This window comes from Phaenicophaeus curvirostris, chromosome 24 (assembly GCF_032191515.1).
Source record: "Phaenicophaeus curvirostris isolate KB17595 chromosome 24, BPBGC_Pcur_1.0, whole genome shotgun sequence".
NCBI classification, from domain to species: Eukaryota; Metazoa; Chordata; class Aves; order Cuculiformes; family Cuculidae; genus Phaenicophaeus; species Phaenicophaeus curvirostris.
The window spans coordinates 5534786-5558958 of NC_091415.1; the positions used below are offsets into that span (position 1 = coordinate 5534786).

The 24173-nt window shown below is 53.5% G+C and overlaps 1 protein-coding gene across 2 annotated transcripts; it reads right to left on the bottom strand.

The window, feature by feature from the left end:
* Positions 1–255: 255 nt before the first annotated feature.
* On the bottom strand, positions 256–24173 carry KCNC4 (potassium voltage-gated channel subfamily C member 4). 2 transcript variants are annotated; one of them, XM_069875906.1, is made up of 5 exons: positions 23905–24173; positions 22102–22848; positions 16100–17036; positions 14041–14226; positions 256–712 (listed from the first exon to the last, which is right to left on the bottom strand). In XM_069875906.1, the coding sequence occupies exons 2-5, from the start codon at positions 22750–22752 to the stop codon at positions 651–653; spliced, it is 1836 nt and encodes a 611-aa protein (XP_069732007.1). In that variant the 5' UTR covers positions 22753–22848; positions 23905–24173; the 3' UTR covers positions 256–650. The 2 variants fall into 2 exon arrangements, with proteins under 2 accessions (XP_069732007.1, XP_069732006.1); XM_069875905.1 differs by lacking the exon at positions 256–712 and adding an exon at positions 7804–8502.

A 24173-nucleotide genomic window follows, 5' to 3' on the forward strand; every position in this document is an offset into this window, starting at 1 on the left:
CAGCTGACAAATCTCCGGAGACAGAGGGGCGAGGTGCATCCAGAAGCGTGGGCAAGGGGAGGGAAGCAGCCCAGGGGTGCGCTGGGGAGCCAGGCAGCAGGCAGGGGAGCACCCTGGCACCCTGACCTCCCTTCCTGACCCCGCTGCCCCGTGGCACCTCTCAGGGGGACCTGGCTGCCAAATGCCCCAGCCAGAGACCTGGCAGCCAGAGCTTTGGGCTGCAAAGCTCCTCGGGGTGAACATCCCTTGGCCATGGGGAGAGCAGCCCTGGGCTTTGGGGAGAGCAGCCCTCAGCCTTGGGGAGAGTATAACCCTTGGGGAATGCATCCCTTGGCCTCAGGAAGAGCCTCCCTCTGCTTTGGGAAGAGCATCCCTAGGGGAACGCATCACTCAGCCTTAGAAAGAGCATCCCTGGGTCCCAGAGATTCCCTTGGCCTCAGGGAATGCGTCCCTTTGGGAAAGCATCCTTTAGCCTCAGGGACAGCATCCCTCCACCTTGGGGAAAGCATCCCTCGGGACACACATCCCTCGTCCTTGGGGAAAGCATCCTTTGGGACACACGTCTCCATCTCAGAGAAGGCATCCCTCCAGGAGAGCATCCCTGGGAGAAGGCATCCCTTGCTGAGGTGCTACCTGCATCCAGCCAGGACTCAGGAGAAGGTGACCACCTCACCCTGGGAGTAACTGGAAGAGAGGACGTCTTGGCAGGTGTCTGCAATTAAAGACACAAGCATTAAAAATGCCGTTAGCGACTGCTTTCATCAGTTGTTAGTGGAGAAAGAGGAGAGGGGGAGAGAGACTTAACTTCAAGGGGACCCAGACTTTGCAGGGTGCAGAAAACAGAGTAACTGCAAAATGAAATGACCGTCTCTGTATGGACAAAATTCTGCTATTCCATCAGTAAAATAGGGAAAAAAGTTCTTTCAAAGAGCCTCAGAATGGACCCAGAGATGGAGACTTGGGAAATGATCTGGGAGAAGCCAGATGTGGAATCAGGGCAATTTTGAGGGTAAAAATGAGGAGCAGAGGACAGAAAATTCCCAGCTGCACCCCTCTCCTCCCAGGAAGTTGCCCTTTACCAAAACTTCCCAAGCCAACCCTAACACCAAGCCTGGTGCATTAATATCTCATGGTGTTTTTTTCTTGTGTGTGTCTCTCTCCCCCCCCCCCAGCCTTCTCATTCATTATCCTTGAATTAATTAACATTGATTAGAGCTCTGAGTCACAACACTGCCTCTACCCATGTGCCAGGACCCTGTTTCCAGGCGAGGGGCCGTCAGGGAGGCGAGGGAGACAGGTCCCAATCCACTCGATAAACCAGGCAACTGCCCTTTCCACCCAGGGATTTTGCTGCAAAACCCAACAGCAGTTCCTGACCATGGCTTTCCCTCCTGCAGATGAAACACAGCTCCAAAAGCATTGCATTTTCCCCAAAATCATAGAATTGTTTGTGTTGGAAGGGACCTCAAAGCCCATCCAGTCCCACCCCTGCCACGGGCAGGGACACCTCCCACTGGATCAGGGGCTCCAAGCCCCATCCAACCTGGCCTTGAACCCCTCCAGGGATGGGGCAGCCACCCCTGCTCTGGGCAACCGGGGCCAGGGCCTCCCCACACTTATTGTGAAGAATTTCTTCCTGATGTCTAATCTAAATCTTCCCCCTTCCAAATCAAACCCATTCCCCCTCATCCTATCACTCCAGGCCCTTGTAAAAAGTCCCTCCCCAGCCCATCCTCTGTTGAGCATCACTGCACAGCTTGAGTGAGCAGTGCCCAGACGTGGAGGGCTGTTAAACCCCCACATCCCAGAAAACCCCTTGGGATTAAAGTCCCCAAATTCCAGGACTTGTCGGAGAGGTCCCCACCTCCAGAGCTGCCAAGATGGATTTATTTAGGGGACCCAGCATCACTCCCCAGTAGCAGCTTGGGGACTAGTGCTGGCCAGGCACAAAGCGTCTGCTGAAAAATATCACCACTCAGGGTTCAATCACTCCTGCAAGCAGCTGAAAGCTCTGGGCAGGGCTCGTGGCCTGCTAGAAACATTCCCTGTCAGATCGATTGATTTACCAGGGACGTGACTTGGCTTTTAGCTCTCATCTCCTCCTCCTCCTTGTTCAAAACCATTTTGTGTGCAGGCTGGAGACCTGCTGCCCATATCCTCCAGGGCCCTGCCTTGGAAAGCAGCTTCCTGGTCTTAGAAAAAATTAGCACAGATGATAATAAATAACAACGGTTATTCTTTTTTGTTGTTGTTTAATCGCTGTCCCCCAAAGCCACCATGAGAAAACCATCCTCCTGTCTTGTTGCTGGCTCAATTCTGCACTGTCGGTGGGTCCCAGCCCCTCTGCAGCGTATGGTTTCCTTTCTTCACATTTTTTTTTGATGCAAATCCACTTCTTGGGTGATGCCCTGCCACCCCCTCCTTGAGCAAGGCAGGAGGTTAGGCACAGCCCAGCCTTGATCCAGCCCCCAGATTCCCCAGGGTTTGCTGCAGTGCTTCCAGAGCCTCCCCAGACCCCAGATTTCCACGCGTGGGGAGTTCACACAGTCTTGCTTTCTCCATACAAGCACAGAATCATGGAATGGTTTGGGTTGGAAGGGACCTCAAAGCCCATCCAGTCCCACCCCTGCCATGGTCAGGGACACCTCCCACTGGATCAGGGGCTCCAAGCCCCATCCAACCTGGCCTTGAACCCCTCCAGGGATGGGGCAGCCACCACTGCTCTGGGCAACCTGGGCCAGGGCCTCCCCACCCTCCCAGCAAAACATTTCTTCCTAAGATCTCCTCTCAATCTCCCCTCTTTCAGCTGAAAACTGTCTCCCCTCATCCAATGCCTGCACTCTCTGACCAAGAGTCCCCTTTAAGGCATCTCCCCAAACAACCTTAAGTGCTGCCTCCAGTGCAATGTTTGGGTAGATCCTACCCTAACCCCGCTTTGGGCTGCTAGTGCACTTGCTTGGCTTTTTTTATCTTCTTCTATTTCCATTGATGTTGGAATTAAACACCTCCAAGCCAAAGGGAGGAACCAAAGATAGCGGTCACTTGCATATCTCCCACGCTGCAAGGACCAGAGCTCCAGCCCTTGTGGGGCTGCACGTCTGCACTTGTGCCCAGGTGGCCACGAAGGCCAATGGCATCTTGGCTTGGATCAGACACGGCGTGGCCAGCAGGGCCAGGGAGGTTCTTCTCCCTCTGGACTCGGCACTGGGGAGACCAAACCTCGAATCCTGTGTTCAGTTGTGGGCCCCTCACCACAAGAAGGATGTTGAGGCTCTGGAGCGAGTCCAGAGAAGAGCAACGAAGCTGGTGAGGGGGCTGGAGAACAGACCTGATGAGGAACGGCTGAGAGAGCTGGGGGTGTTTAGCCTGGAGAAGAGGAGGCTGAGGGGAGACCTCATTGCTCTCTCCAACTCCCTGAAAGGAGGTTGTGGAGAGGAGGGAGCTGGGCTTTTCTCCCAAGGGACAGGGGACAGGACGAGAGGGAATGGCCTCAAGCTCCACCAGGGGAGGTTCAGGCTGGACATTAGGGAAAATTTTTCCCCAGAAAGGGTGATTGGGCAGTGGCAGAGGCTGCCCAGGGAGGGGGTTGAGTCCCCTTCCCTGGAGGGGTTTAAGGGACGGGTGGACGAGGTGCTGAGGGACATGGTTTAGTGATTGATGGGAATGGTTGGACTCGATGATCCGGTGGGTCTCTTCCAACCTGGCTATTCTATGATTCTATGAAAGCCACCTCTCACCTTGGGCATCCTCTGCACAACCCACAGAGCCTGTCCTGAGCCTCGTGCTGGCCCAGTTCTCCCATCGGGCTGACTCTCCCCTCACTCTCCAAATGCAGATATTCCACCAGGACATATTCCCTGCCCCAGCCTTTCCCACATGAGAAGAAGAGCATGACCTGCTCCCCAGCAAATCTTTTCTGAGCCTCCCTTTACCCTTTCATGGGGGAAAAGCATAAGGATGGATTGCCCGGGCGGAGGTAAGGAAGTAACAGACTGGGAGCTGGGAGGCACCTATTTATAAGCTCAACAGTATCTTATTTTGCATCTGCCTCTGCTCTCCCTGTTCCTCGTCAGCATGGGCAGGGAGGGGGTTGCTATTTTTTTATTATTTTTTTTTATTTTATTTTCATCAAATAAGCAGTGAAGATTTTTCCTGGCAGCGCTGGGGAAGCCAGAAACAGGCTGCTTCTGGGTAGAGCAATTACTCTCTTGACATCTTCACCTCCTGCCCGGCTGCCTGGCAGGCCTTTCTATTTTCTCAGCTCTTTCAGGCATCTCCTGAGAAACAGAGCAGTTGTTGCAACAACAACAATTAATACTTTGCATGCAAGCTGGGACAGCATCACAGCCTCCACGCAGCACCAGACTTGGAGTCTCCCAGGAGGAAAAGAGAAGGAAGAAGCTGCTGTCAGATGATGGAGGGGGGAAATGCCCCCCAGCTGCCCTCGGATCCAAAGGATGTGATGCAAGGCTTTTGCCCCTTGCATGGCTTTTTTTCTGGCTACAGGAATTTGGTCCCTGTCCCAAAGACACACAGATGCAAGAACCCTCAACAAGATCCCTCGACAAGCTCGATGCGATGCAGCATCTCCAATCTCACCCCCACTGCTGAGCATCATGTGTATCCACAGCCGAAATGGGGTAAGGAGCACAGGTTGGAAGGGACCTTAAAGCCTATCCCATTCCAACCCACCAGGGACACCTCCTGCTGGATCAGGCTGCTCAAAGCCCCTTCCAGCCTGGCCTTGAACACCTCCAGGGGCAGCCACCACTTCTCTGGACAACCTGTGCCAATGCCTCCCCACCGTCATCATGAAGAATTTCTTCCTAATATCCAATCTAAATCTTCCCCCTTCTGATTCAAAGCCATCTCCCCTCATCCCCCAGACTAAAGCTCCCCTTGGTGCCACACTGTACATGGGCAAGGGGCATGTATATATGGTATACAAAGAGCTTTATCTATAGGCTCGTGCTATATCTATAGGTTCCTGCTTTACCTATAGGTTCCGGCTCCACCACAGCATCCTACTGGGAGCAAGCCAGCAGCTCAGACCTGACACACTCATCTCATCCCATGGGAAACTCTCCTTTCCAGGCTGGGATACCAGCAGTGAGCTCCCTGCCCTGACAGTCGCTGCACACCAGTTGATTTATTTTTAAATGCCGTTTTAGGACCTGGACAGAGGCAGCCGGACTCCTATTGATTTATTCAGTTCGCCGAGAATAAATCAAACAACCTTGCTTTCTCCCGCTGCTTTCCGCCTGAGCTGGAACGTGCAGATCCCTAAACATAGATAAACGGCTGGGAGGATATTCCGGGGAAGTATCGTATATTCTTGCTCTATTCTTGTCCTATTCTCTAGGCAGCCAATTTTGGCCACTATTTAAGATAAAATCCTTGGGTTACGGGGATATTTAGCAGTCTGCTCTTCTGATCCGCTACAGCTCCTCTTATAATCCCATCCAGGGGATTAACCCCTGCTAACTCACCTCAAAACCAACCCAGACCCCACTTAAAAATAAGACCATGCTGTTTTCCCCTTCCTGCATCCTCCAAATCACTTGTTCAGAAGAAGGAGGGGAGGAAGAGGGAGAAGATGTGATGAGTTTTTCAACAGTTTGGTGCCTCCCACTGAAATCCCTCCGTCTCCCATTCAGGGCCCGGTTGTTTTAGAGGAGCTTTTTGCACATTAGTCATCCCTGCTCTCAAGTTGCATAACACAACTGCTAAAAATTGCATGGTACCAGCTCCATGGCAGCTCAACCCTCACTGCTCAAATAAGGATGAGGTTTTTTGGGGGGTCCACCCAGGTTTTTCCACGCCAAGCAACCAGCTCCGGTGTTTGGACAAGCAGATTTGGGAGGCTGGTGGAGGAAAAGGAGAGGATGGGATCTCTCAGGATCTGCAGCTTCATCTGCTCTGGGATTAACCTTCTGCTTTCAAGAGACTCAAACCCCAAATTTGGAGACTCTTGAGCTGTTTCTTCTGCAAAACACCAGGCAGAAGAGCTGTTTTTTCATGCCTGGCTCATCCCCAAAGTCAGCATGTGACCTTGGTTAAATCATTTATGGTTCAGAGACCACTGAAACCATGGAGGGTGACCTTCCCGTTCACACGGGCTGGGGATATTTCAGCTCCTCCTGCTCCGAGACGAACCTGCTCCAAAGGGAAGGATGTGCCAGAGAAGAGCTGGTACAGTGCTGCTGCACTCACCCTTTTGCCCAGCTCATAGGATTTTGAGGTGATTCATGAATCTGTAGAGTTCCCATTTGGTGTGGGAATACACTTTAATTAGAGAAATTCAAGGAATGCAGCTACACCAATAGCACAGGGTAAATTCAGGTGCTGCTGGTGAGGGGTGAATCACCAACAAACTACTACGAGGCATCCTGGGTAGAGGACGGATGGGGTTTATCCTTATTTCTCCACAAATCTGGAGAAATTCCAGCTCCAGCACAGAATCTAGGAGGTGCTCAGCTCCTGCCCTCAAGCCCCAGGATTCAGGTCATGGCACCAAGTTTTTTCACCTCTTTTCTGCTTCCCTTTGACTGCCGCTGCTCTGCTCGCACAGCTGGGGTAAGGGGAGGCAGGAAGGAAAGAAGAAAAGGAAAATAAGAGGCAAAAGCTTCTTGTCAGCCCTGTGTAGGACTTGGAGGGGGGGCTGTTTTGGAGATGTGGTGACTGGCTCCTCCTGGCAGCTCCTTCAACTCAGTAGGGAGGAAAAAAAAATAAGTCAGACAAGGCATTTAATGCTTCCTCCTTATGTAGCATCTCTTCCACTGTGGCAGCAAGTTCTGCTGCAGGAGGCTGTATGGGGTAAGCCTTCTCTACACTGAGGGAAACTGAGGCACGGGGAGCCTGGGATGAGCAGGAGGGTCCCAGCCACCAAAATCCAGCCTGGCTCCTTCGAGGTGCAGGGAACAACCTTGCACCAAAGGGATACTCACTCTGCATCATCCCCTGGCCACCACCTCCAGAAGAAGAGCCTGACCCCCCAAAAAAACTCTTGAGGCTTTATTTTAAACACACTCAAAGCTAAACTTTGCTCCCCACCCTCCAGCTGAAAGTCCCCAGCTCCAGCCCCACCAAGCTGTGTAAGGAAAGGATAAGGAAAGAGGCCAAGAGAGCAATGGGATGAGAGTGGAGACCAGAGCTGCAGCCACTAAACCAGCCCCTTTCAGCAATCTGTGACCCAGACACCTCCAGGGAGGCAGAGCAACAGAGACAGAACTGAGGCAGAAGTCAGGGGACTAACTGTTTGGTTCTAGTTCAGGAAGACACCCAAGATCACTCAAAATCACCTCAAAAACTAATATATGTGATCAAAAACCACCAGTGTGACAGGGAGTTGGGCACTCCAACCTCATCCCTACAAGACTGGGGGAGGACCTGGTTCAAACCCAGCTTCCCTCCCCAAGGGGAGGCTGTGCCTCATCATCCTGCACCCGTCTCAAAAGAGCATTCATCCTCCCATCCATTTAAGCATCATTTTGTCTCATTTCCCCACTATTCAGCAGCAGCTTTCCCAACTGTTTCCAAGGATCCATATTCCTCTTCCCACCATCTTCCACCTCTTCATGGGAGCATCTATCCATATATTTTGCCAATCCTTTCTCCCAGCCTCCACGTACTTGTCAAACCCAGACCAGGACCCTACAGCCTCCCACCCCACCTCCACGGGACCTCAGGGTGGGTTTTCAAAGCTGCCAAAGCCACCTGCAGCCCCAGGACCAGCCCTGAGGTTGGTTGGAAACATAGACAAAAACAGAGAGGAAACAAGTGTGATTTAGGCAGAAAAAGGCACAAAAACCAGAGGGGAACTGCTGCTGGGCAAGGAATAGAGGTTTATTCATCTGCTGCCTCCAGATGCTTGAGGCTGGTTTTCTTTTTTTTTTTAAAAAAAGACCTAAAATTATATGAACTCAGCCATTTCCAGCACAATGATCTATAATTTTATGAGTCAACACGTCCTTCTAGTTTCCAACACCCTTTGCCCAAGTGCCAACGGCCCACGGGAAGGAGGGCTCGACACCAGAGGGAATCACATGGGTTGGGACGATTTATTTAGGATGAATAAGGTTTCAAGGCAGAAGAAAACCCAAAAAAACACTGAGCAAATCCTCAACCCACTCCAGGGACTGTGCCAAACACATGGATGCGAGACAAGTTCAATGGAGACGCTGTGTGTCCTGCAAAACAGGCAAGGGGAGCACGGCGGCAGCGCTGGGCTGGAGAAGATCAGAACCTGCTTCTCAGGGATGGAGATGTCCCAGCTCGATCTCCTCTGGGCCGCAGAGATGTGGCATCACAGGGAAGGGGGTACAGAGCGACACGACACAACACACAGTGGGATCCAGGAGGTGTTTTAGAGGATGGAGGGGACAGGAGAGCAGGGACGCCGCAGAGGACAGGGAGAGCTGCAGCGGGACGTGATGGGAGCCAAGCCCACCGTGGATCCTGCCACACCATCTATGCTGCTTAGGCTTCGGGATTTTCCATAGCCTTGGTGAAGAAAACGGAGAGGTTAGAGCCAAGCAGCCTTCTTCCCAAGGCTCGGAAAGCAAAGAGCACCAGGGTGAGCATCATCCAGCCCCACACCCCGATTCAACACCTTCAGAAATTCAAGAGGGGCTCCCTGAGGGCACCCAACCTTCTGCAGATCTTCCAGACCTCCCCTCCCTTCCCCTTGGCTCCCTGTGCAGCAGAGCAGTGCCAGCCAAATCCAGGACTCAGGAATTGTTGATGCTGGGAGACCAAATCGGGCCTGGGGGTTGCTGGGTTTTGTTTCCCAAATTGCTCTGAATGAGGAATGAGTCTGGGGATTTCGTGGGCTGAAGCAAATGGGGAAAAGCAGCACAACTCAAACGAATATGGGATTTGGAAGGAGTCATTCCCCCAGCTCTGGTGTTGAAGCCAGCTGTAGCAGCAAGCTGCTGCTGACACCTTTCTGTACAGAGAGGAGCAGGTAGACGTGCTCATTATTTTCCATAAGAAATTGCATCAAAGAGCAAATATTTCCATTGCTTTAAGCATGGGAACTCTTCACACTCCCCTAAAGAGCCAGAAATTGCTCCAGCTTTTATTGAAAAGCAACAGGAAGAACGAATGCTCTCAGAAGTCAAAAGCCACCTTTCTTCCTGAAAAGAAATTAAGCACTGAAAAATCAGGTTTTTTAGGTCCAAACAGCAGCCCTGTTCAATGCTGATCCCCGAGATCTGCCCTCCAGATTGCTGCATCTTGCAGAGCCTGCTCTGCTGCCAAAAGATGGGAAATTGAGGATGCTCCTGGCTGTGAGGAGCCCAACCACCCTGTACCACACTGTGCTTGCTGAGTTTTCCCCAAAAGCACCCGGGCAAGCGAATGCAGCCTTGCCTTTGCCTTCCCTGCAAGCACCAGCGAGCTCCAGAGAAATCAAGCGTGTGCAAGCAAGTGTGTGTGCGTGCACAAGGGGCAGCGAAGGGAGGCGACTCCCATACAGCAGAAAAACAAGGTGATGGATGGCCCCTTCAGCAGCGCCAAGCTCAGAATCTGTCCCCGCGTCCGCCCCGGAGAGTTAATGGTGCATCTTTGGCTTTTGATGCAAAAGCACTGATCAATGACTGATGCTCAGACTGGAGCGATCAGGGCATCACCCCTCCAGAGGATGCCGAGACCTGAGCATCATTTGGAAAAGACTCCTGAGCGCTGCTTCTTTAAACCTGATTTTTACCCCCTTTTATATTTTTTTTCCTAATCATTTCCCAACTGCAGCAGCCGGTAGGGAGACACAAGAGTCTTTGGCCTCTTCTCACACCTTTGTGCCCCGAGGAGACACAGCTCCTCCATCTCTGGAACAAAGAAAGGTTCAGGGGCCGTCTGCCCAAGCCTGTTGCTGACTTCAGCAAAGCTCTTCCAGTTCCCGCAGTGGAAGCAGAAGCAGAATCAGGCCCCAAAGAGAAGAGCAATTTCCTTATTTACTTTTTGGCAGGAATCCAGGCAGCATGCAAGGAGGAAAATGAGTGCAGCCCTGAGTCGCTGGGGGTGGGGGGAGGACACAACCTGAGCTGGAGATGTTTCCCACCTACAGCCAATGCAAAGACCCGTTGCTCCCCTCCAAAAAGCTGCATCGAGCTCATCCCTCAGCAAACCTTGCTGTTTCCCCACGAGCACTGAGACTCTTTGAAGAGCTCACGCATTTCTCTGCCACCATGAACCACCCAAATGGAAAGCAATCGTGCCAAGATGCAACTGGTCCCTGAAAGCTTGAGGTTACCGATGGATCCAGCACCCAAACAACATCCATTTGGCAGAGAGGTGTTATGGGGTCAGGGCTTGCTGGAAGCCAACCTTGGTGATGCAAGAAGCCACTGATGCAGTTGAGCACTTTATAGGGATGTTCTTTGCCCTCTTGCTCAGATCATTGAACAGAAAAGGATGGAAATCGGTGCAGGAACGGGGCCAAAATCATGCTGCCGGTTTTAATTAAGTCTCAAACATCACAGTTTGGGGCAGCACTTCATAAAGATGTTTAATTACCCCAGGGACCCTCTGCAATGGGACTCTGAAGGCAAAGCTGCCCTGAGCCCAACGCTCCATTTTATCCCTCAATTTATTCCCAAGTCACGCTCGCAGGAGTGGCTGAGAAGGAGCTCAGAACTTCATCTCTCGAGGCCATTGTGGTTTTCCACCAAGCTCAGGGCCACGTGCCACCGTGGAGTCAAGCTGCAAAGCACCAGAGGGGTGTGCTCTGCTAATTGCCACCAGTGCTGTTCATTAATGGAGCCAGAAACTCACATAGGTGTGAACTGAGGTCACTGGGACTACTTTATAAATGGGTTTGTTGCCAAGGAGCTGTATAGAGGCATCTTACAAATGGAGCAGTGGGGCAGGGCATAACTCCTAGGGGCTCTTCCACAGGTCCTGGCAATGCCACACGCAAACACTCACAGCTCCTGAGTACACGTGCACGCTTGCACATGCTTTGAGCCAGCAGCAGATGGGGATGGGGTAATGCAAGCAGGCAGCCTTGCCCAGGAACGCCTGTGCTTGTTTATAATGACAGCCTGGCGCTCGTCTGTGCGTTGCATGCACTCGCATGTGTGTCCCCATGCAAACACGGGCTTGTCCTTGCTCCCTCTCAGCCAAGTCGCACCGGAGGATGCTCACATGAGCGTCCCTGCACTCCATCTACACTGCTCAAGCCACATGCTGGTCGTGGTCCTGCACTAACAGCAAGCAACAGGGTAAAAATCAGCTGCATGATGCTCTGCCTTCCAGTAACCAAGCCAAAAATTGCCACTTTGCTGCTCCAGCATCAAGTGGTAAATCCCCTCCCCTCCATTAACTCCATTCCCTGTGGCTCCTCTTGAAATCCCACTCCGATTTCACTTTTTTATTTATCTTTTTCCTAGATTATCATAACCAATCTCACAGGCATGGGGGACACAAGACTCATCCTGCATCCGTATCCCTCCATCCAAGCAGAGGACAGGGATTTGCATGCCAAGACAGACCGATGCCAGAGTATCTGTGCCCCAACAGGACCTATTTTATGGAAATGCTGAGCAGGACCTGAGTGGTGGAGGGAGTTAAGGGGTCTGGAGCCATCCCCGGCAGCAGAGGAGCAAGGTGACCACACTGCAAGGAGCAACAGGGACAAGAAACACATGCTGCATGGCAGGCACCACACTGCAATCCAGCTTGGTCTTCTCCAGAGCCCAGATCTAAGGGTGGTGGGCAGCTCTTTGAGCTACCCTAATGACACCAACCACTGGAATTGGGCTCAAACCTTGATAGGTGTGGAGATCTACAACATATTCCTGAACCAGCTCCTGATTTCTACAGCTTCTACAGGCATCAATACCTGTCCCAGGATCTGACAGATGGTCATCAGCAATTCAGGCTCAGAACCAAGCTCATCTCAATTTGCAGAGCTGCCAGCATCCCAGTACCAGAACAAACAGCCTCAGCAGGAGATAAATCAAGACCAAGGGGAAAAGTGCCTCTGTGGCTCCCAGCAGCTTTTGGCTGGAGTGCAGGAGGGTGCTTTGACGCTCTGATCATCTCTGGTCACAGCTAACCCTGACCACACTGGAGCATTTCACCAGACAAGACGCCTTCCCTGACCTCCCAGGACAGCATCCAAAGAATCAGTTCCCAGTAGCCCAAGCAGGATGCAGATATTGAGGTTCAACCTTCCCAAAAGATCCTGCACATCACTCAAGACCCTCTGGACACCAGATCCACCTTTCTCCGTGTGCAAGATCATTTCAGCAAAGTCAGGGGGTAAGTCACCCACATACACATCTATTTTTAATTGTAAAAACCACTCTGACACTTGCAGGAAGGACACGAACCAACCGAGAGAGATCACCGAAGCGCCCTTTCAAGCAGCTGTTGCTGCAACCATGCATGAAAACCACCTCCTGGTCTCCTGCAACCAAGCAATGGGATTCAGGAGCCCTGTGAGAGCAGCACTGGAATCTCAGCTCTTAGGTCTAACTCTAGTTCTCCAGGTTTCAATGTGGCCAAGCTCAAATGCTTCAGCTGAAGACATGCCTGACTTGAGCATCTTGTAAGGATAAAGATCAGCATTGGCTTTCATCTCTCTCCTTCATCCTTTCCAGTTCAGCGTCCTCTCAGTCTGGGGCAGGACTAGAGCTCCCTCACCTCTTCTCATCAGCATGCATTAAGAAAAGACACCAACTTCACAGAAAAAGGCACTTCCAGGAAACACCTGAGGCTTTTCAAGCAAATTTTTGTGTAAGTACCCTTCTGCTCAAAGATGAGCAAAGCTTTCCCTTTTCTACCTCTTTCTAAGGGATGATGCCGAGCAGGAACACCTAAAGGGAATCCTTGATTTCCCAGAAGGAAACAACCAATTTGCTTCTACCAATGTAATAAGAAAGAAAACCTTGAGGGTCTCCTAAGCACCAGGACCAGAAGCTAACAGGTCTTTGTGCAGGGCTTAGAGATGTAGTTCATCAGGTTATCAGCCTGGTCCCAGCTTGCATGCACCATTCCCTGTGAGTAACTGGGAATAGATGGTACCAAGGAGGTAAAGGTAGGTCAGCTCTGCAACCACATCATCTCACACCACCCTGGACACGCAAGAAAAACTGCATTACTAAAAAACTGAGCTGTGTGCCAAGAATCAAGGATGGAGCTGCATTTTGTGGCTCAGGGTAGGCACTGGACTTACCCTCCCAGGGGACGGGGCGCTGGGAGACAGGCACAGAGCACGCTTGCTGGTGGAGCAGGGAAGGCTGGAGGACAGTGCAAAGGGACCAGGCTGAAGAGGACTCTTGTTTTGCCAAGGGAAGAATGTTTTGGGTTTTCCTGACTCATCTCCCCCACAGTTTCCCATAGAAAACCTCAACATTTAGCAAAGCTCACTTTCCACACCCAGAGGAGACAGCCTTTCTGGCAGCCCGGTGCTTCTGGCAAGGCAGAACTTGACACATTGCAGCTCCCCACGCTCGAACCCACCAAAAGACATCAGAGGGGGAGAGGAAAGGAAAAGCTTGTGCTTTTTCCTACTGAAAACCTTTTGACCATCTTCAGTCACACCTTCACCACCTCCCCAGGACAGAAGTGCCCCTCACACCACCCTGAGATCATAGAATCATAGAGTGGCTTGGGTTGGAAGGAACCTTAAAGATCGTCTAATTTCAACCCCCCTGCCATGGGTCTCCCCACCCTCATTGTGGAAAAGATCAGTGACTGAGGCCCAGGGAGAAGAGCTGGAGGGACAGAAGTTGGAGCAGAGGGACGGATCTGTCCCCAAGGAGAGCAGTGCAGCATGAGTTCACAGACCCCAAACCGCGGCAATCAGTGGACAACGACTTGGAGAAGGAGAAAACGAAAAGGGTAGAGCTAGCATGGAGAGACATGGTGGACAGAGATGAAGCAGATGAGGAGGCAGGAAGACGAGTGGATTTGGGGAGCAGAGAACAACAGCCAGGCAGGCAGATGGAGATGAAACACTGTCTCAGATCAATGCACCAAACCTTCTCCTTTATCTCACCCTCCCCAGCCCACAGGCTCCAGCATCAGACATACCTTTCTGGATGCCTCCATCCGCCGCACAAGAGAAATCACCCGTGGCCAGCAGGAAGCACGTGGAGGACTTCTTGTTCTTATCCCGGGTGCTAGAGCGCCGCATGGGCCGCTTCTCCTCACCCATTGGTGACAGTGGCTGCTCCTCATCCGACAGCACCACGTTGGCCTCACCGTTCTGTTTAGAGTCTGCAAGAAAGCGGCAGAGACCCATCAGCATTCAATAAACGCACAGGACAAGGTGGCCAGAAAGGTATTCACAGACCATGCAAGGACACAGATGGCCAAGAGCAACATCCACAAGTTCAAGTACTGATCCTAGACTGAACGTGCTAGCTTGGGAATGACCAGGGCAGTAGGACCATGTTTAGACTTTACTCCCAAGCAGCAAACAGCACCTCTTACTCCTGCTGAGGTTCATGAAGCCGAGCAGGGTTTGCCAGGGAAGAAACACCCCTGGTCTTTGGGACCCACCCACCTAGAAGGTGGGAATTCACTCTTCATAGAATCATAGAATAACCAGATCGGAAGATACCCACCAGATCATCGAGTCCAACCATTCCCATCAATCACTAAACCATGTCCCTCGGCACCTCATCCACCCGTCCCTTAAACCCCTCCAGGAAAGGTGACTCAACCCCCTCCCTGGGCAGCCTCTGCCACTGCCCAATCACCCTTGCTGTGAAATATTTTTTCCTGATGTCCAGCGTGAACAACCCCTGGTGGAGCTTGAGGCCATTCCCTCTCGTCCTGTCCCCTGTCCCTTGGGAGAAGAGGCCAGCTCCCTCCTCTCCACAACCTCCTTTCAGGTAGTTGGAGAGAGCAATGAGGTCTCCCCTCAGCCTCCTCTTCTCCAGGCTAAACTCCCCCAAAACTTCAAACTTCATCCTGCTGAGATACAGGCTGCTCAGGCTAGTGGTGAAGTGCTACTTTATGTCATCTGACTCTGCTTCGTTAGCTGAGAGGATGCTATGCCTGGTGATGGTCTGGCCTGAGCTCCTGGATTGATGTTGAGGTGAAGGGATGGGGTTGATCTGCTCCTCCAGGGCAGGGCAGTTCCTCTCTTCCTGCTGCTGGGGCCTCTGGGACAGCAGGGTGGGCGAGTACATGGAAAAGGAAGTTTTAGAAAGGAAAACACTAGTTTGGGGCTTTTGGAGCTCCCTGTGTCCCTGTGGGTAAAGGACCATCACTGTTAAACACCTGGCCAGATGTGCAGCTGCTCAGGGATGACCTCAGCAGGACACAACTCCGCTGTGGTCCCTCCTGGTTCCACACTGCAAAGTTGGCCCCAGAGGGGCCACTGGCAGCAAACCAAGATGAAAAGGGCAAAGCATCCTCCGTGGCCACCAATAAGACCACAGCAGGGCTCTTGCAGTCCCCAAAACGTAGCCCAACCACTGCCCACAGCTGGGGCCGTGCCCTCTCCTGCCCTGAAGGACAGACTGGCCAAACCCCAAACTTCATCTCAGTGTATAAGATCAATAAATAAATGTACAGGGGCTGATTTTGCTCCTGCTTGAACACAGGATTTGGAGTAGCATTGACCCTGCCATGGAGTGATGCTACGTCTACTAGAAGATCTCTGGGGAGATGGGGTCAAGCCCCAGGGAATATCCATGGATTTATCTATTTTGGTGGCACTTACCCTGTTTTATGGTGAGACGAAGCAAAAGAAAACCTACCCCAAGGGCTAAGATGGGCATCAGGCAAGTGGTGTTCCCTCTGTCAGCATGAAGAAGAGGTGGGCTAGGTAGGGACACCTTGAGTCACACCACAGTGACTTGATCTATCGCATTAGGAGAGCAGGATATGGCCTTTCCACCCCTGTCTGGAGGGGGATTCTTGACCTGCAGCATCCTGGTCCACCAATACGGCACCCAATACCTGGACACTCAGGAGCCCCCAGCCTTTTCTGCACCAAGTTCTCACTGACGCAAATGCCAAGGGCCATGTCCTGCATCAAGGTAGTCCTCAGGGATTCTGAGATGCAGGGGACCAAAAATGCTCCCCTGGGGGGTCCCAGAGGTCTCCCTCTCCCTCTGTTCCACCTTTGGGATCTCACCTGACCGTTTCCGCTCAGCCGCCCCCTCCTCCACCGCCAACGGGCAAGTGTCGCTCTGGGTGCTGTTACGGGGGGAGTTTTCCTCAGATTTGCAGTAGGTGGGGGAGTCCAGCGGGGCCGGACGGGGTATATGCTTTTTCTTCTTCTTTGGCAGCTTCTGCTTGGCCATGGCCAATGAATAATACATCCCAAAGTTATTGACGATGACAGGCACGGGCATGGCGATGGTGAGCACCCCAGCCAAGGCACAGAGAGCCCCCACCACCATGCCCGACCAGGTTTTGGGGTACATGTCACCGTAGCCCAAGGTCGTCATTGTGACCACAGCCCACCAGAACCCGATGGGGATGTTCTTAAAGTGAGTGTGGTCGCTCCCACGGGGATCAGACGTCTTGGCCCCAATCCGCTCAGCGTAGTAGATCATAGTGGCAAAAATCAAGACCCCCAAGGCAAGGAAGATGATGAGGAGCAGGAATTCGTTGGTGCTAGCCCGAAGTGTATGGCCCAGCACCCGGAGACCCACAAAGTGCCGTGTCAGCTTGAAGATCCGGAGGATCCGGACGAAACGGACCACTCGTAGGAAGCCCAGCACGTCCCGGGCAGCTTTGGAGGACAGGCCACTGAGACCTACCTCCAGGTAGAAGGGCAAGATGGCCACAAAGTCAATGATGTTAAGTAGGTTTTTAATGAAGAGAAGCTTATCTGGACAGCAGATGATGCGAACCAGGAACTCGAGGGTGAACCACAGGACACAGACCCCTTCGATGTAGGTGAGGATGGGCTCTGTTTCCACTTTATGCGTCAGCAGGATCGTCGTAGTGTTGCCAACCACAAGGGTCTCCGTCACATTGACGTTGATGTTGAAGGCCTCGTGCGTCTCCAGGCAGAAGGTCGTGATGGAGACCAGGATGAAGAAAAGCGAGGCGAACGCAACTACCTACAAAAGCAGAAATTACACAGGCCATTAGCTGATTTCGGTCAACCTCTCCTTTTTGGGGGAGAGCAGTGATTTTATGAACCACTGTGATAGCAGCTTTGGGGCAGCCCAAAATGGGAGAAGTCCTCATTCGATAAAAATGAATGCAAGTCTCCAAACATGCCAGGAGCTATGCTGCTGCCACCCACTTCCACAGAACTAAGGATGGAGAATGGGCAGGATTCCCTGGACTTGTCCCATGAGTTGAGATTGAACCTTGGTGTCTGGGGCCACCAGTTCAGGACCTTTCTGCAAGTGCTACAGGGAGAGGTGTGCTGGGCTCCATTCATGGCTGGAGATGTTCCAGGGATCACAGCGATGGGGCTGTAGGGAGACCTGCAACAACCAGGGTCTGGATATATCAGAGATATCCTTTTGCCCCCTCCCTGCTCCCTAAGGGTCAGCATTAGACCATGTGCCCACAAATGGTCCCAGGACTGAGAAGGCAAGACAAGGAGAAGAGGATCAGGCAGAACTCGGTGTTCTGCCAGTGCCTGGACCTGCTGACACCCACCCAAATGCTCCCATTTCTCCCCTCTGCCCGATCAGTGAGACCTTTGTCCCCTTTGTGCCGCCTCCTTCCCACCGCACGCTGTCTCTTCTCCTCGGATGGGAGCAAGGAGGGACTGGCAGCACACGGTGGAAATCACAGGCTGTGTCGGAAAGAAAACACTTTGTCGTCCCCCCATCAATCCTGCTCAGCCCTCCTCCCCGCCAGGATGAGCTCATGATGAGTCCATTACCCAGAGCATCTGTTTCCAAGAGCCCCCAAGAAAAAAGCCTCTGAGCAGAAAAGCTCATCTACCTTCCACCAGCACAAAAGCCCAGCAGGTTTGGCATCCTAGGAGCAGATCCTGCTCCAGCACCCGTTATTGCTACCCCGCTCTGCCCACACCAAGCAGGATGCAATCTTTTGCTGTTGAACCCACCCAACCGGCTGCGCTCAGCCGGCTGCCACACCAGGAGCCTGCTCGGGAGGACAGCCTGGGTCCTCGGCTGGAGTGAATCAGCAGCAGAGACAGCCTGAGTCACGCTTGAGAAAAACCTGGCCCCAGACACCAGCGGTAATGTGCCAGCAGCCCTGAGCCTGCCAAGAGCATCCTTGAGGGTTGTCCCCAAGGGCAAACCCATGTGGGTTCAGCGTGGAGGGCATCAGCCCTCCAAAAGTTAAGTGTGAAGTTTAAGCCAGGCTCTAACTGATGGAGAAACCTCTGGAAGATGATTTTCCCCCAAATCCCACCCCCATCCGGGTGACAGACTCCTCATCAGAGATGGGCTGAGATGCTCCACAACCCCCAGACCAGATCATGTTGGACTGTGTGCTGTCATATGGCTCTGCTGGTGGCAGCTCTGCAGACAACCCTCACAGATCAGCCGTGCACAATTTAGAAAGCCAAACCCAACAAAAACAGCCAGTTTCATCAGACAAGTGTGTCTACGCAGCAGTGACATGGACAAAATAATCTGCTTTTCAGCTGAGGGCTGAGTAACGTTCCTGATTTTCCCTGAGCGGGGAATCTCGGGAAAGCCTGAAGAGGAAAAACTTAGAGTCAAAGCAAAGTAGGAAGAAAAAAAATTACCAAGGAAGCGAGTGAGATCCTGCAAACACTTGGGCAGTGAAACAGCTCTCTGAGCCATGTAGGTGAGATCTGATTTAGCCCCAGGAGCAAAAGCAACCTCTAAAAATAGGAGAGTCAGGTTCACAGCCAGTACCAAGCATCGTTCCCCTCCCCAAAGTCAATAGTGCTGCTCCACTTTTGTGTCAGCTGAAGATCTGACTTGAGCTGTCTTATCTTAGCTTTAGCCTCTGCTCCAACCTCAATATTTTTTCCAAAAATGTCTCAAAAATAAAGTAAAGTCTGTGTATCTACTCCGTGGCCATCAATACAGCACCAAAATCCTCACCAAACAAGACCTCTAGTACTTGTTGATGAACTACATGATCTCAACATGCACTCAACAGCTTGCGATGGGTCTTCCCAAACGAACCCGTGACCCTACAGGGGCTCACTAGCCTGGAAGTCTCAATGGAAGTGAGCTCAGGACCCCACAAAGTAGAAAAATAATGAGCTACAAGTGAGTAGAGTCTGGAAATAGAGGTGAAATCACAACCAGGGCAGTTTCACATGGGCAAAAAGAGTTTTACGCTCCAGCTGGGTTGGCAGCTAAAACAGGGACGAGCTTCGCACTGACATTGGACTAGACACAGGAGCCAAGAGCCCATGGGCAACAATGGTACAAGGAAAAGAGGCTAAAAGCTTGGAGAGGGAATTTGAACCACATGCTCATGCAGTTGTCAGCTCAGGAGGTGCCCAGAGAGAGAAGTGCTGGAAGGAGGGGAAGATGGAAATAGCCAGGAGCCAACTGAGTCAGGGCTCAAGGGGCTGCTCCATAGGCAAGGAGGAGCAAGGACCGGAGAAATTCAGCCCCTGAGACTCTTAGTCACTGCTGTCGCATGATTGAGGGAGAGAGTTCACACACATGACCTGGGACCACTCTCCTTCCCACTGCTGCCAATGTTTGGCAAGACACAATGTGCCAGCGGCTCTGGAGCGTCCCCAAGCCAAACATCATGGCTGGCAGCACCTTTTTTTGGTCTGAGAAGAAAGGGGAAGACTCCAAAACAGGGCAGTATTAAAGAAATCCCAGCACCATGAACATTGCACCTGCAGAGAAGGTCATGGGTCTCCAAGCACCCTGGTGCTGGGTGATGACTCTGAACCAGGAATCATAAAATCATGGAATGATGGAATGGTTTGGGTAGGAAAGGATCTCAAAGCCCATCCAGTTCCACCTCCGTGCCATGGGTAGGGACACCTCCCACTGGATCAGGGGCTCCAAGCCCCATCCAACCTGGCCTGGAACATCTCCAGGGATGGGGCAGCCACCACTGCTCTGGGAAGATCCCCACATTAACTGGGTGCACTGGGCAGGTTGGATTGCCTGCACTGTTCTGTGCCTTAGTTTCCCCTTCTGCCAAAGCCATTCTCCTAAGCCATTCCAACACCACATTGATACTTTAGAGCAGAAAATATGATCCAGAAGAGCCTGTAAGCATTACTGCTGGAGGGAGACTGCTCCTGTGGCAGCACCAAGCTGAGTATTTATCTTAGAGCAGTAAGAAGGAAGCGAGGAACTCCCAGTGCAGACTGGTCCCACTCCAATCCCGGTCAGGGCTCACGTCACAGCCATCTCTGCTTGCTCCAATCCACTCCTTCTGCTAAAACAAACGCCCTTCCCAGAGCAGCTCAGCACAAGGGAAAAGCAGAGCCAAATAATGTGAAAATTTTGAGTTGATTTATTGTACTTGGGTTTATTTTTAAGCTGGAAGAGGGGAAATTGAGATGAGATCTTAGGAAGGAATGTTCTGCTGTGAGGGTGGGGAGGCCCTGGCCCAGGTTGCCCAGGGAAGTGGTGGCTGCTCCATCCCTGGAGGGGTTCAAGGCCAGGTTGGATGGGGCTTGGAGCCCCTGATCCGGTGGGAGGTGTAGATCCAGGCAGGGTGGACCTATGGGTGGTTGGAAGTGGATGGGCTTTGAGGTCCCTTCCAACCCAAACCATTCCATGATTCTATTATTTTGAAGAAGATGAGATGCTTTCGGAACCATGAAAGTGGGGGAAGCCACGGTCAGGAGCTGGCATTGGTGTTGGTACTGAGTGATCTTTAGGATCCTGTCAACCCAAACCATTCTATGATTCCTATTTTATTTTCCTTTGCAGCTTTGCACCACTCCAAGCATCTCTCAGAGGCAACGAGCCCTCAAAGATGGGCAAAGGCTCAGGCATCCCTACCAAAACAAGTAAAGCTCTTGCTGCCCAACCACCCTCTGCGTTTGTGTGTTGCTCTTACGTTAGCTGCAAAAACATTGCCTTGACAAACTGACCCCCTGCCCTGCGCGCTGCTGGTGGGTGTGAAATGCCTGCAGGATTTCTTATCATTGATGGGGATTTTTTTTTTTTTTTTTTACACCTCGAAATGCATCTAGAATTAATTTAGATCCCAAATGTCTGTGCGGCAGATTTATAAGCTGGGTGTGATGGGGGGGACACACGGAGGGGGATGGGAGCAGATGGGTATAAAACAGTGTGGGTGGGTGCCTGGGGGTCAGTGGGCAGCACTTTTAGGGGTGAACACTTTGGGGTGAGGAGATGTGTGTGCAAATTAGTGCCCAAGCCACGCTGGGAGCCCAAAGATGTGCCTGTTTCTGGGGGATACGTCCCAGGTATGTCAGCATCCATGGGTAAGGATCATCTGTGTGCGCAAAGGGGAGCTGTAGGGGGATGCTAGCACGTGTATGTTCTTGTGTGTGTGTGTACATGGTGTACCGGGTCCCAGGGACGTGAGGGAATGAAGAGGGTTTGGGGGGGGGGGGGGGGCGGTGTTTGTGTGTTACCCGCAGCTGAGAGCCTGCGCTCGCACGTGCTGATGGGGACCGTATGCTGCGCGTGGGCAGCATCGACACGGCAGTGGTGGGGGACAGGGGTGCGGGGATGAGGGCGCTTGCAGGGCGCAGGGAGGGGTGGCAGCACAGACACACACGGTGTTCTTTGGGGCTGCTGCTGTAGAAGAGGAGTATGAGCTCCTTGGGGACAACCATGAGGATCCTATTAGCTTCAGGACCTGGTCTGGGTGGCAGCAGGCACCAGCTCTGTCCCCTCGCTCCACACCTGGACCATTAAACCTAGGGTTGGGTTTGGCACGGGCACGCACACAACCCAGCGAGAGGAACCCGAGCGATCCTGCCTGTCCTAGAGCATCCTGAAACTCTGCCAAGACTCAGCCCTGCCAAAGACTCTCCCTTATCTCCACGTGCCCAGGAGGTGCCTGGGCAGCACCTGAGGGTGCGAAGGACGAGAGACTTCCCGTAGGAAGTGGGAGTGGGTCCATTGGTAGAAAGAGGATGGTTATGATGAGGCCCACATAACCCACTAGGAGACCCTGTCCTACCATGGAGATGGGGAAATGAAGATACAACCCCAGCGCAGCCCCATCCCACCTCCCCAGTGACATGTTTCAGAAGCTTACCCTTGCCGCCTTGGATGAGTAGGGATCCTCAAAGAGTGCCCACATCCTGGGCTGCCAATTCCGACAGCAGCCACCCCCTCCGGTCGCCCCTGCTGCCCCCGGCGGCCTGTCATCCATGCCCAGACGTTGAAGGGCCATCTCCCTACCCCCTTCCTCTTCAGGCTCCTCTCCACCGGCCCCTCCGCCAGGCTCAGGACTCTCAAAGATGTCCAGGGCCTCTTCGGCATCGCGATGCTGGCGGTAGGTCATCCAGCAACAGGGCTCCACATCTGTCTCATCGATGCCCCAGTAGGTCAGCTCCTCCTCGAAGAGGGGTCCGCAGATGTCCGCGGGGCAGTGCAGCTTGCCTGTACGGTAGTAGTTGAGCACGTAGGAGAAGATCCCGGGGTGACGGTCAAAGAAGAACTCATTGCTTTTCCCATCAAAGTCAAAGTTGCTCTGGGCATCAGGGTCGGCGAGCCAGGCCAGGCGCGTGCCCGGCAAAGTCCGTAAGGTGCTTTTGTAGGTCTCGTGCCGGGTGCCACCTACATTGATGGTGATCTTGTCCGACTCTTCCCCTTTGCCCATCTCTTCCTTCAGGCATGTTTTGGAGGGTGGTTTGTTCCCAGACTTGCGTCCACGGTAGGAGGAGACACACACCGAGCTGATCATAGATTTTGGTGGATGGGAGATGTACGCGACGCGCACCTTTCCTCCAGGCGAGGAGCTGGGGGTCGGCGGAGGCGGGAGAGGGGGACAAAGATGGGACTGGGGATGGGAAAAGGGGGGGGGCTCAGTCTTGGCTGTGGCCTCGGGGGGGAGCAGGCTGGAGCCGAGCCGGACACCTCTGGCTGCCTGGGGACGCCAGGGGAGGCTGCAACCTCCACCCCCTCCAAAACCACCTCCCTAAATAAAACCGCCCTAAGGCAGGAGCCAGCCCAGCGCTGCCGGGCAGCAACAAGTGCAGGCAGGAGGGGGCTCAGCGAGGGGGAGGGGGGGGGGGCAGCCTGGGGATGAGGATGCTGATGCTGATGAAGATGCTGATGAAGATGCTGCCGCCAGCGCCGGGGCGGGAGACGAGCCCTGAGCCCCTCCGGGCCCCGTGTGTGTGTGTGTGTGTGTGTGTGTGTCCCCGCACCCCGGTAATTGCAGCGACAGGCGTTGGGGGGTGGGGAGGGGGCTCCCTCCGGGGCTTGGGGAGGGGGGGGCAGCTCCGGGATGAGGGGGGGGAGCTCTCCGGTTCCCTGCGAGAAGGGGGAGGGATGGATGCTGCCCCTCCAGCTCCCTTCCCACTCCCCCCCTCCCCACCTCAGCCGGGCTCTGCCCTCTCGGGGGGCTGCGGTGACAGAGCGGGGGAGGCTGTCGCCCCGGTTGTTGCCTCTCCCGACTGGGCTCGGTAATGGGGGGAGGCGGCGAGGGATGCTCCGGAGGGGGAAGTGCCGCCGCTCGGGGTTTTTATAAGGCTGGGAGCGAGCAGCGGGGTGACGGGAGCCGGCGCCGCCCCAGCGGGGTCCGGGGAACCCCCCCACCCCAGCGCCCAGCCCCGCAGCCCCCCGAGCTGCCCTCCCTCCCGGCATCCCCCCCTCCATCGCTCCCTCCATCCATTCCCGCATCCCTCTCTCCACCCTCCCATCCATCCCTCCATCCATCCATCCCTCCATCCACCCTCCCATCCATCCATCCATCCATCCATCCATCCATCCATCCATCCACCCTTCCATCCATCCATCCATCCTTCCATCCTTCCATCCATCCATCCTCCTATCCCTCCGTCCCTGGAGTCCACATCGCAGCCCCAGTCTCACCCCACAGCCACCCGCTCACCTCTCTCTGGGGCCGGAGGTGCAGCTGAGGGTCTCAGGGGCTTCGGTGTCAGTGAGGAGTGAACCCCGGACACCCCAGCTCCGCTTCGCACCAGAGGGAAAATGCAGCCCAGAAGCTGCCTGCAGATCTGGAGCCAGCTCTTGGCAGAGGCTCGAGCAGATCCCATCCCTCCCTGGCTTGCAATCCCTCGCTCACAGAGAGGTCAGGAGAGACCGACCCCGAGCGCGGACGATGGCTAGTGGGGAGCTGGGTGGCTGCAGGCAGACCTG

Excerpts from the sequence above, each read along its gene's own strand:
- KCNC4 (XM_069875905.1), bottom strand. The coding sequence starts at position 22,752 with ATGATCAGCTCGGTGTGTGTCTCCTCCTACCGTGGACGCAAGTCTGGG. Across the intron at positions 14,227-16,099 it reads GGCTGAGCGGAAACGGTCAG|ACTCTAAACAGAACGGTGAG; the intron begins GTGAGATCCCAA and ends GCTTTCTTGCAG. Across the intron at positions 8,503-14,040 it reads GGATGGAGGCATCCAGAAAG|GCTATGGAAAATCCCGAAGC; the intron begins GTATGTCTGATG and ends TTCTTCACCAAG.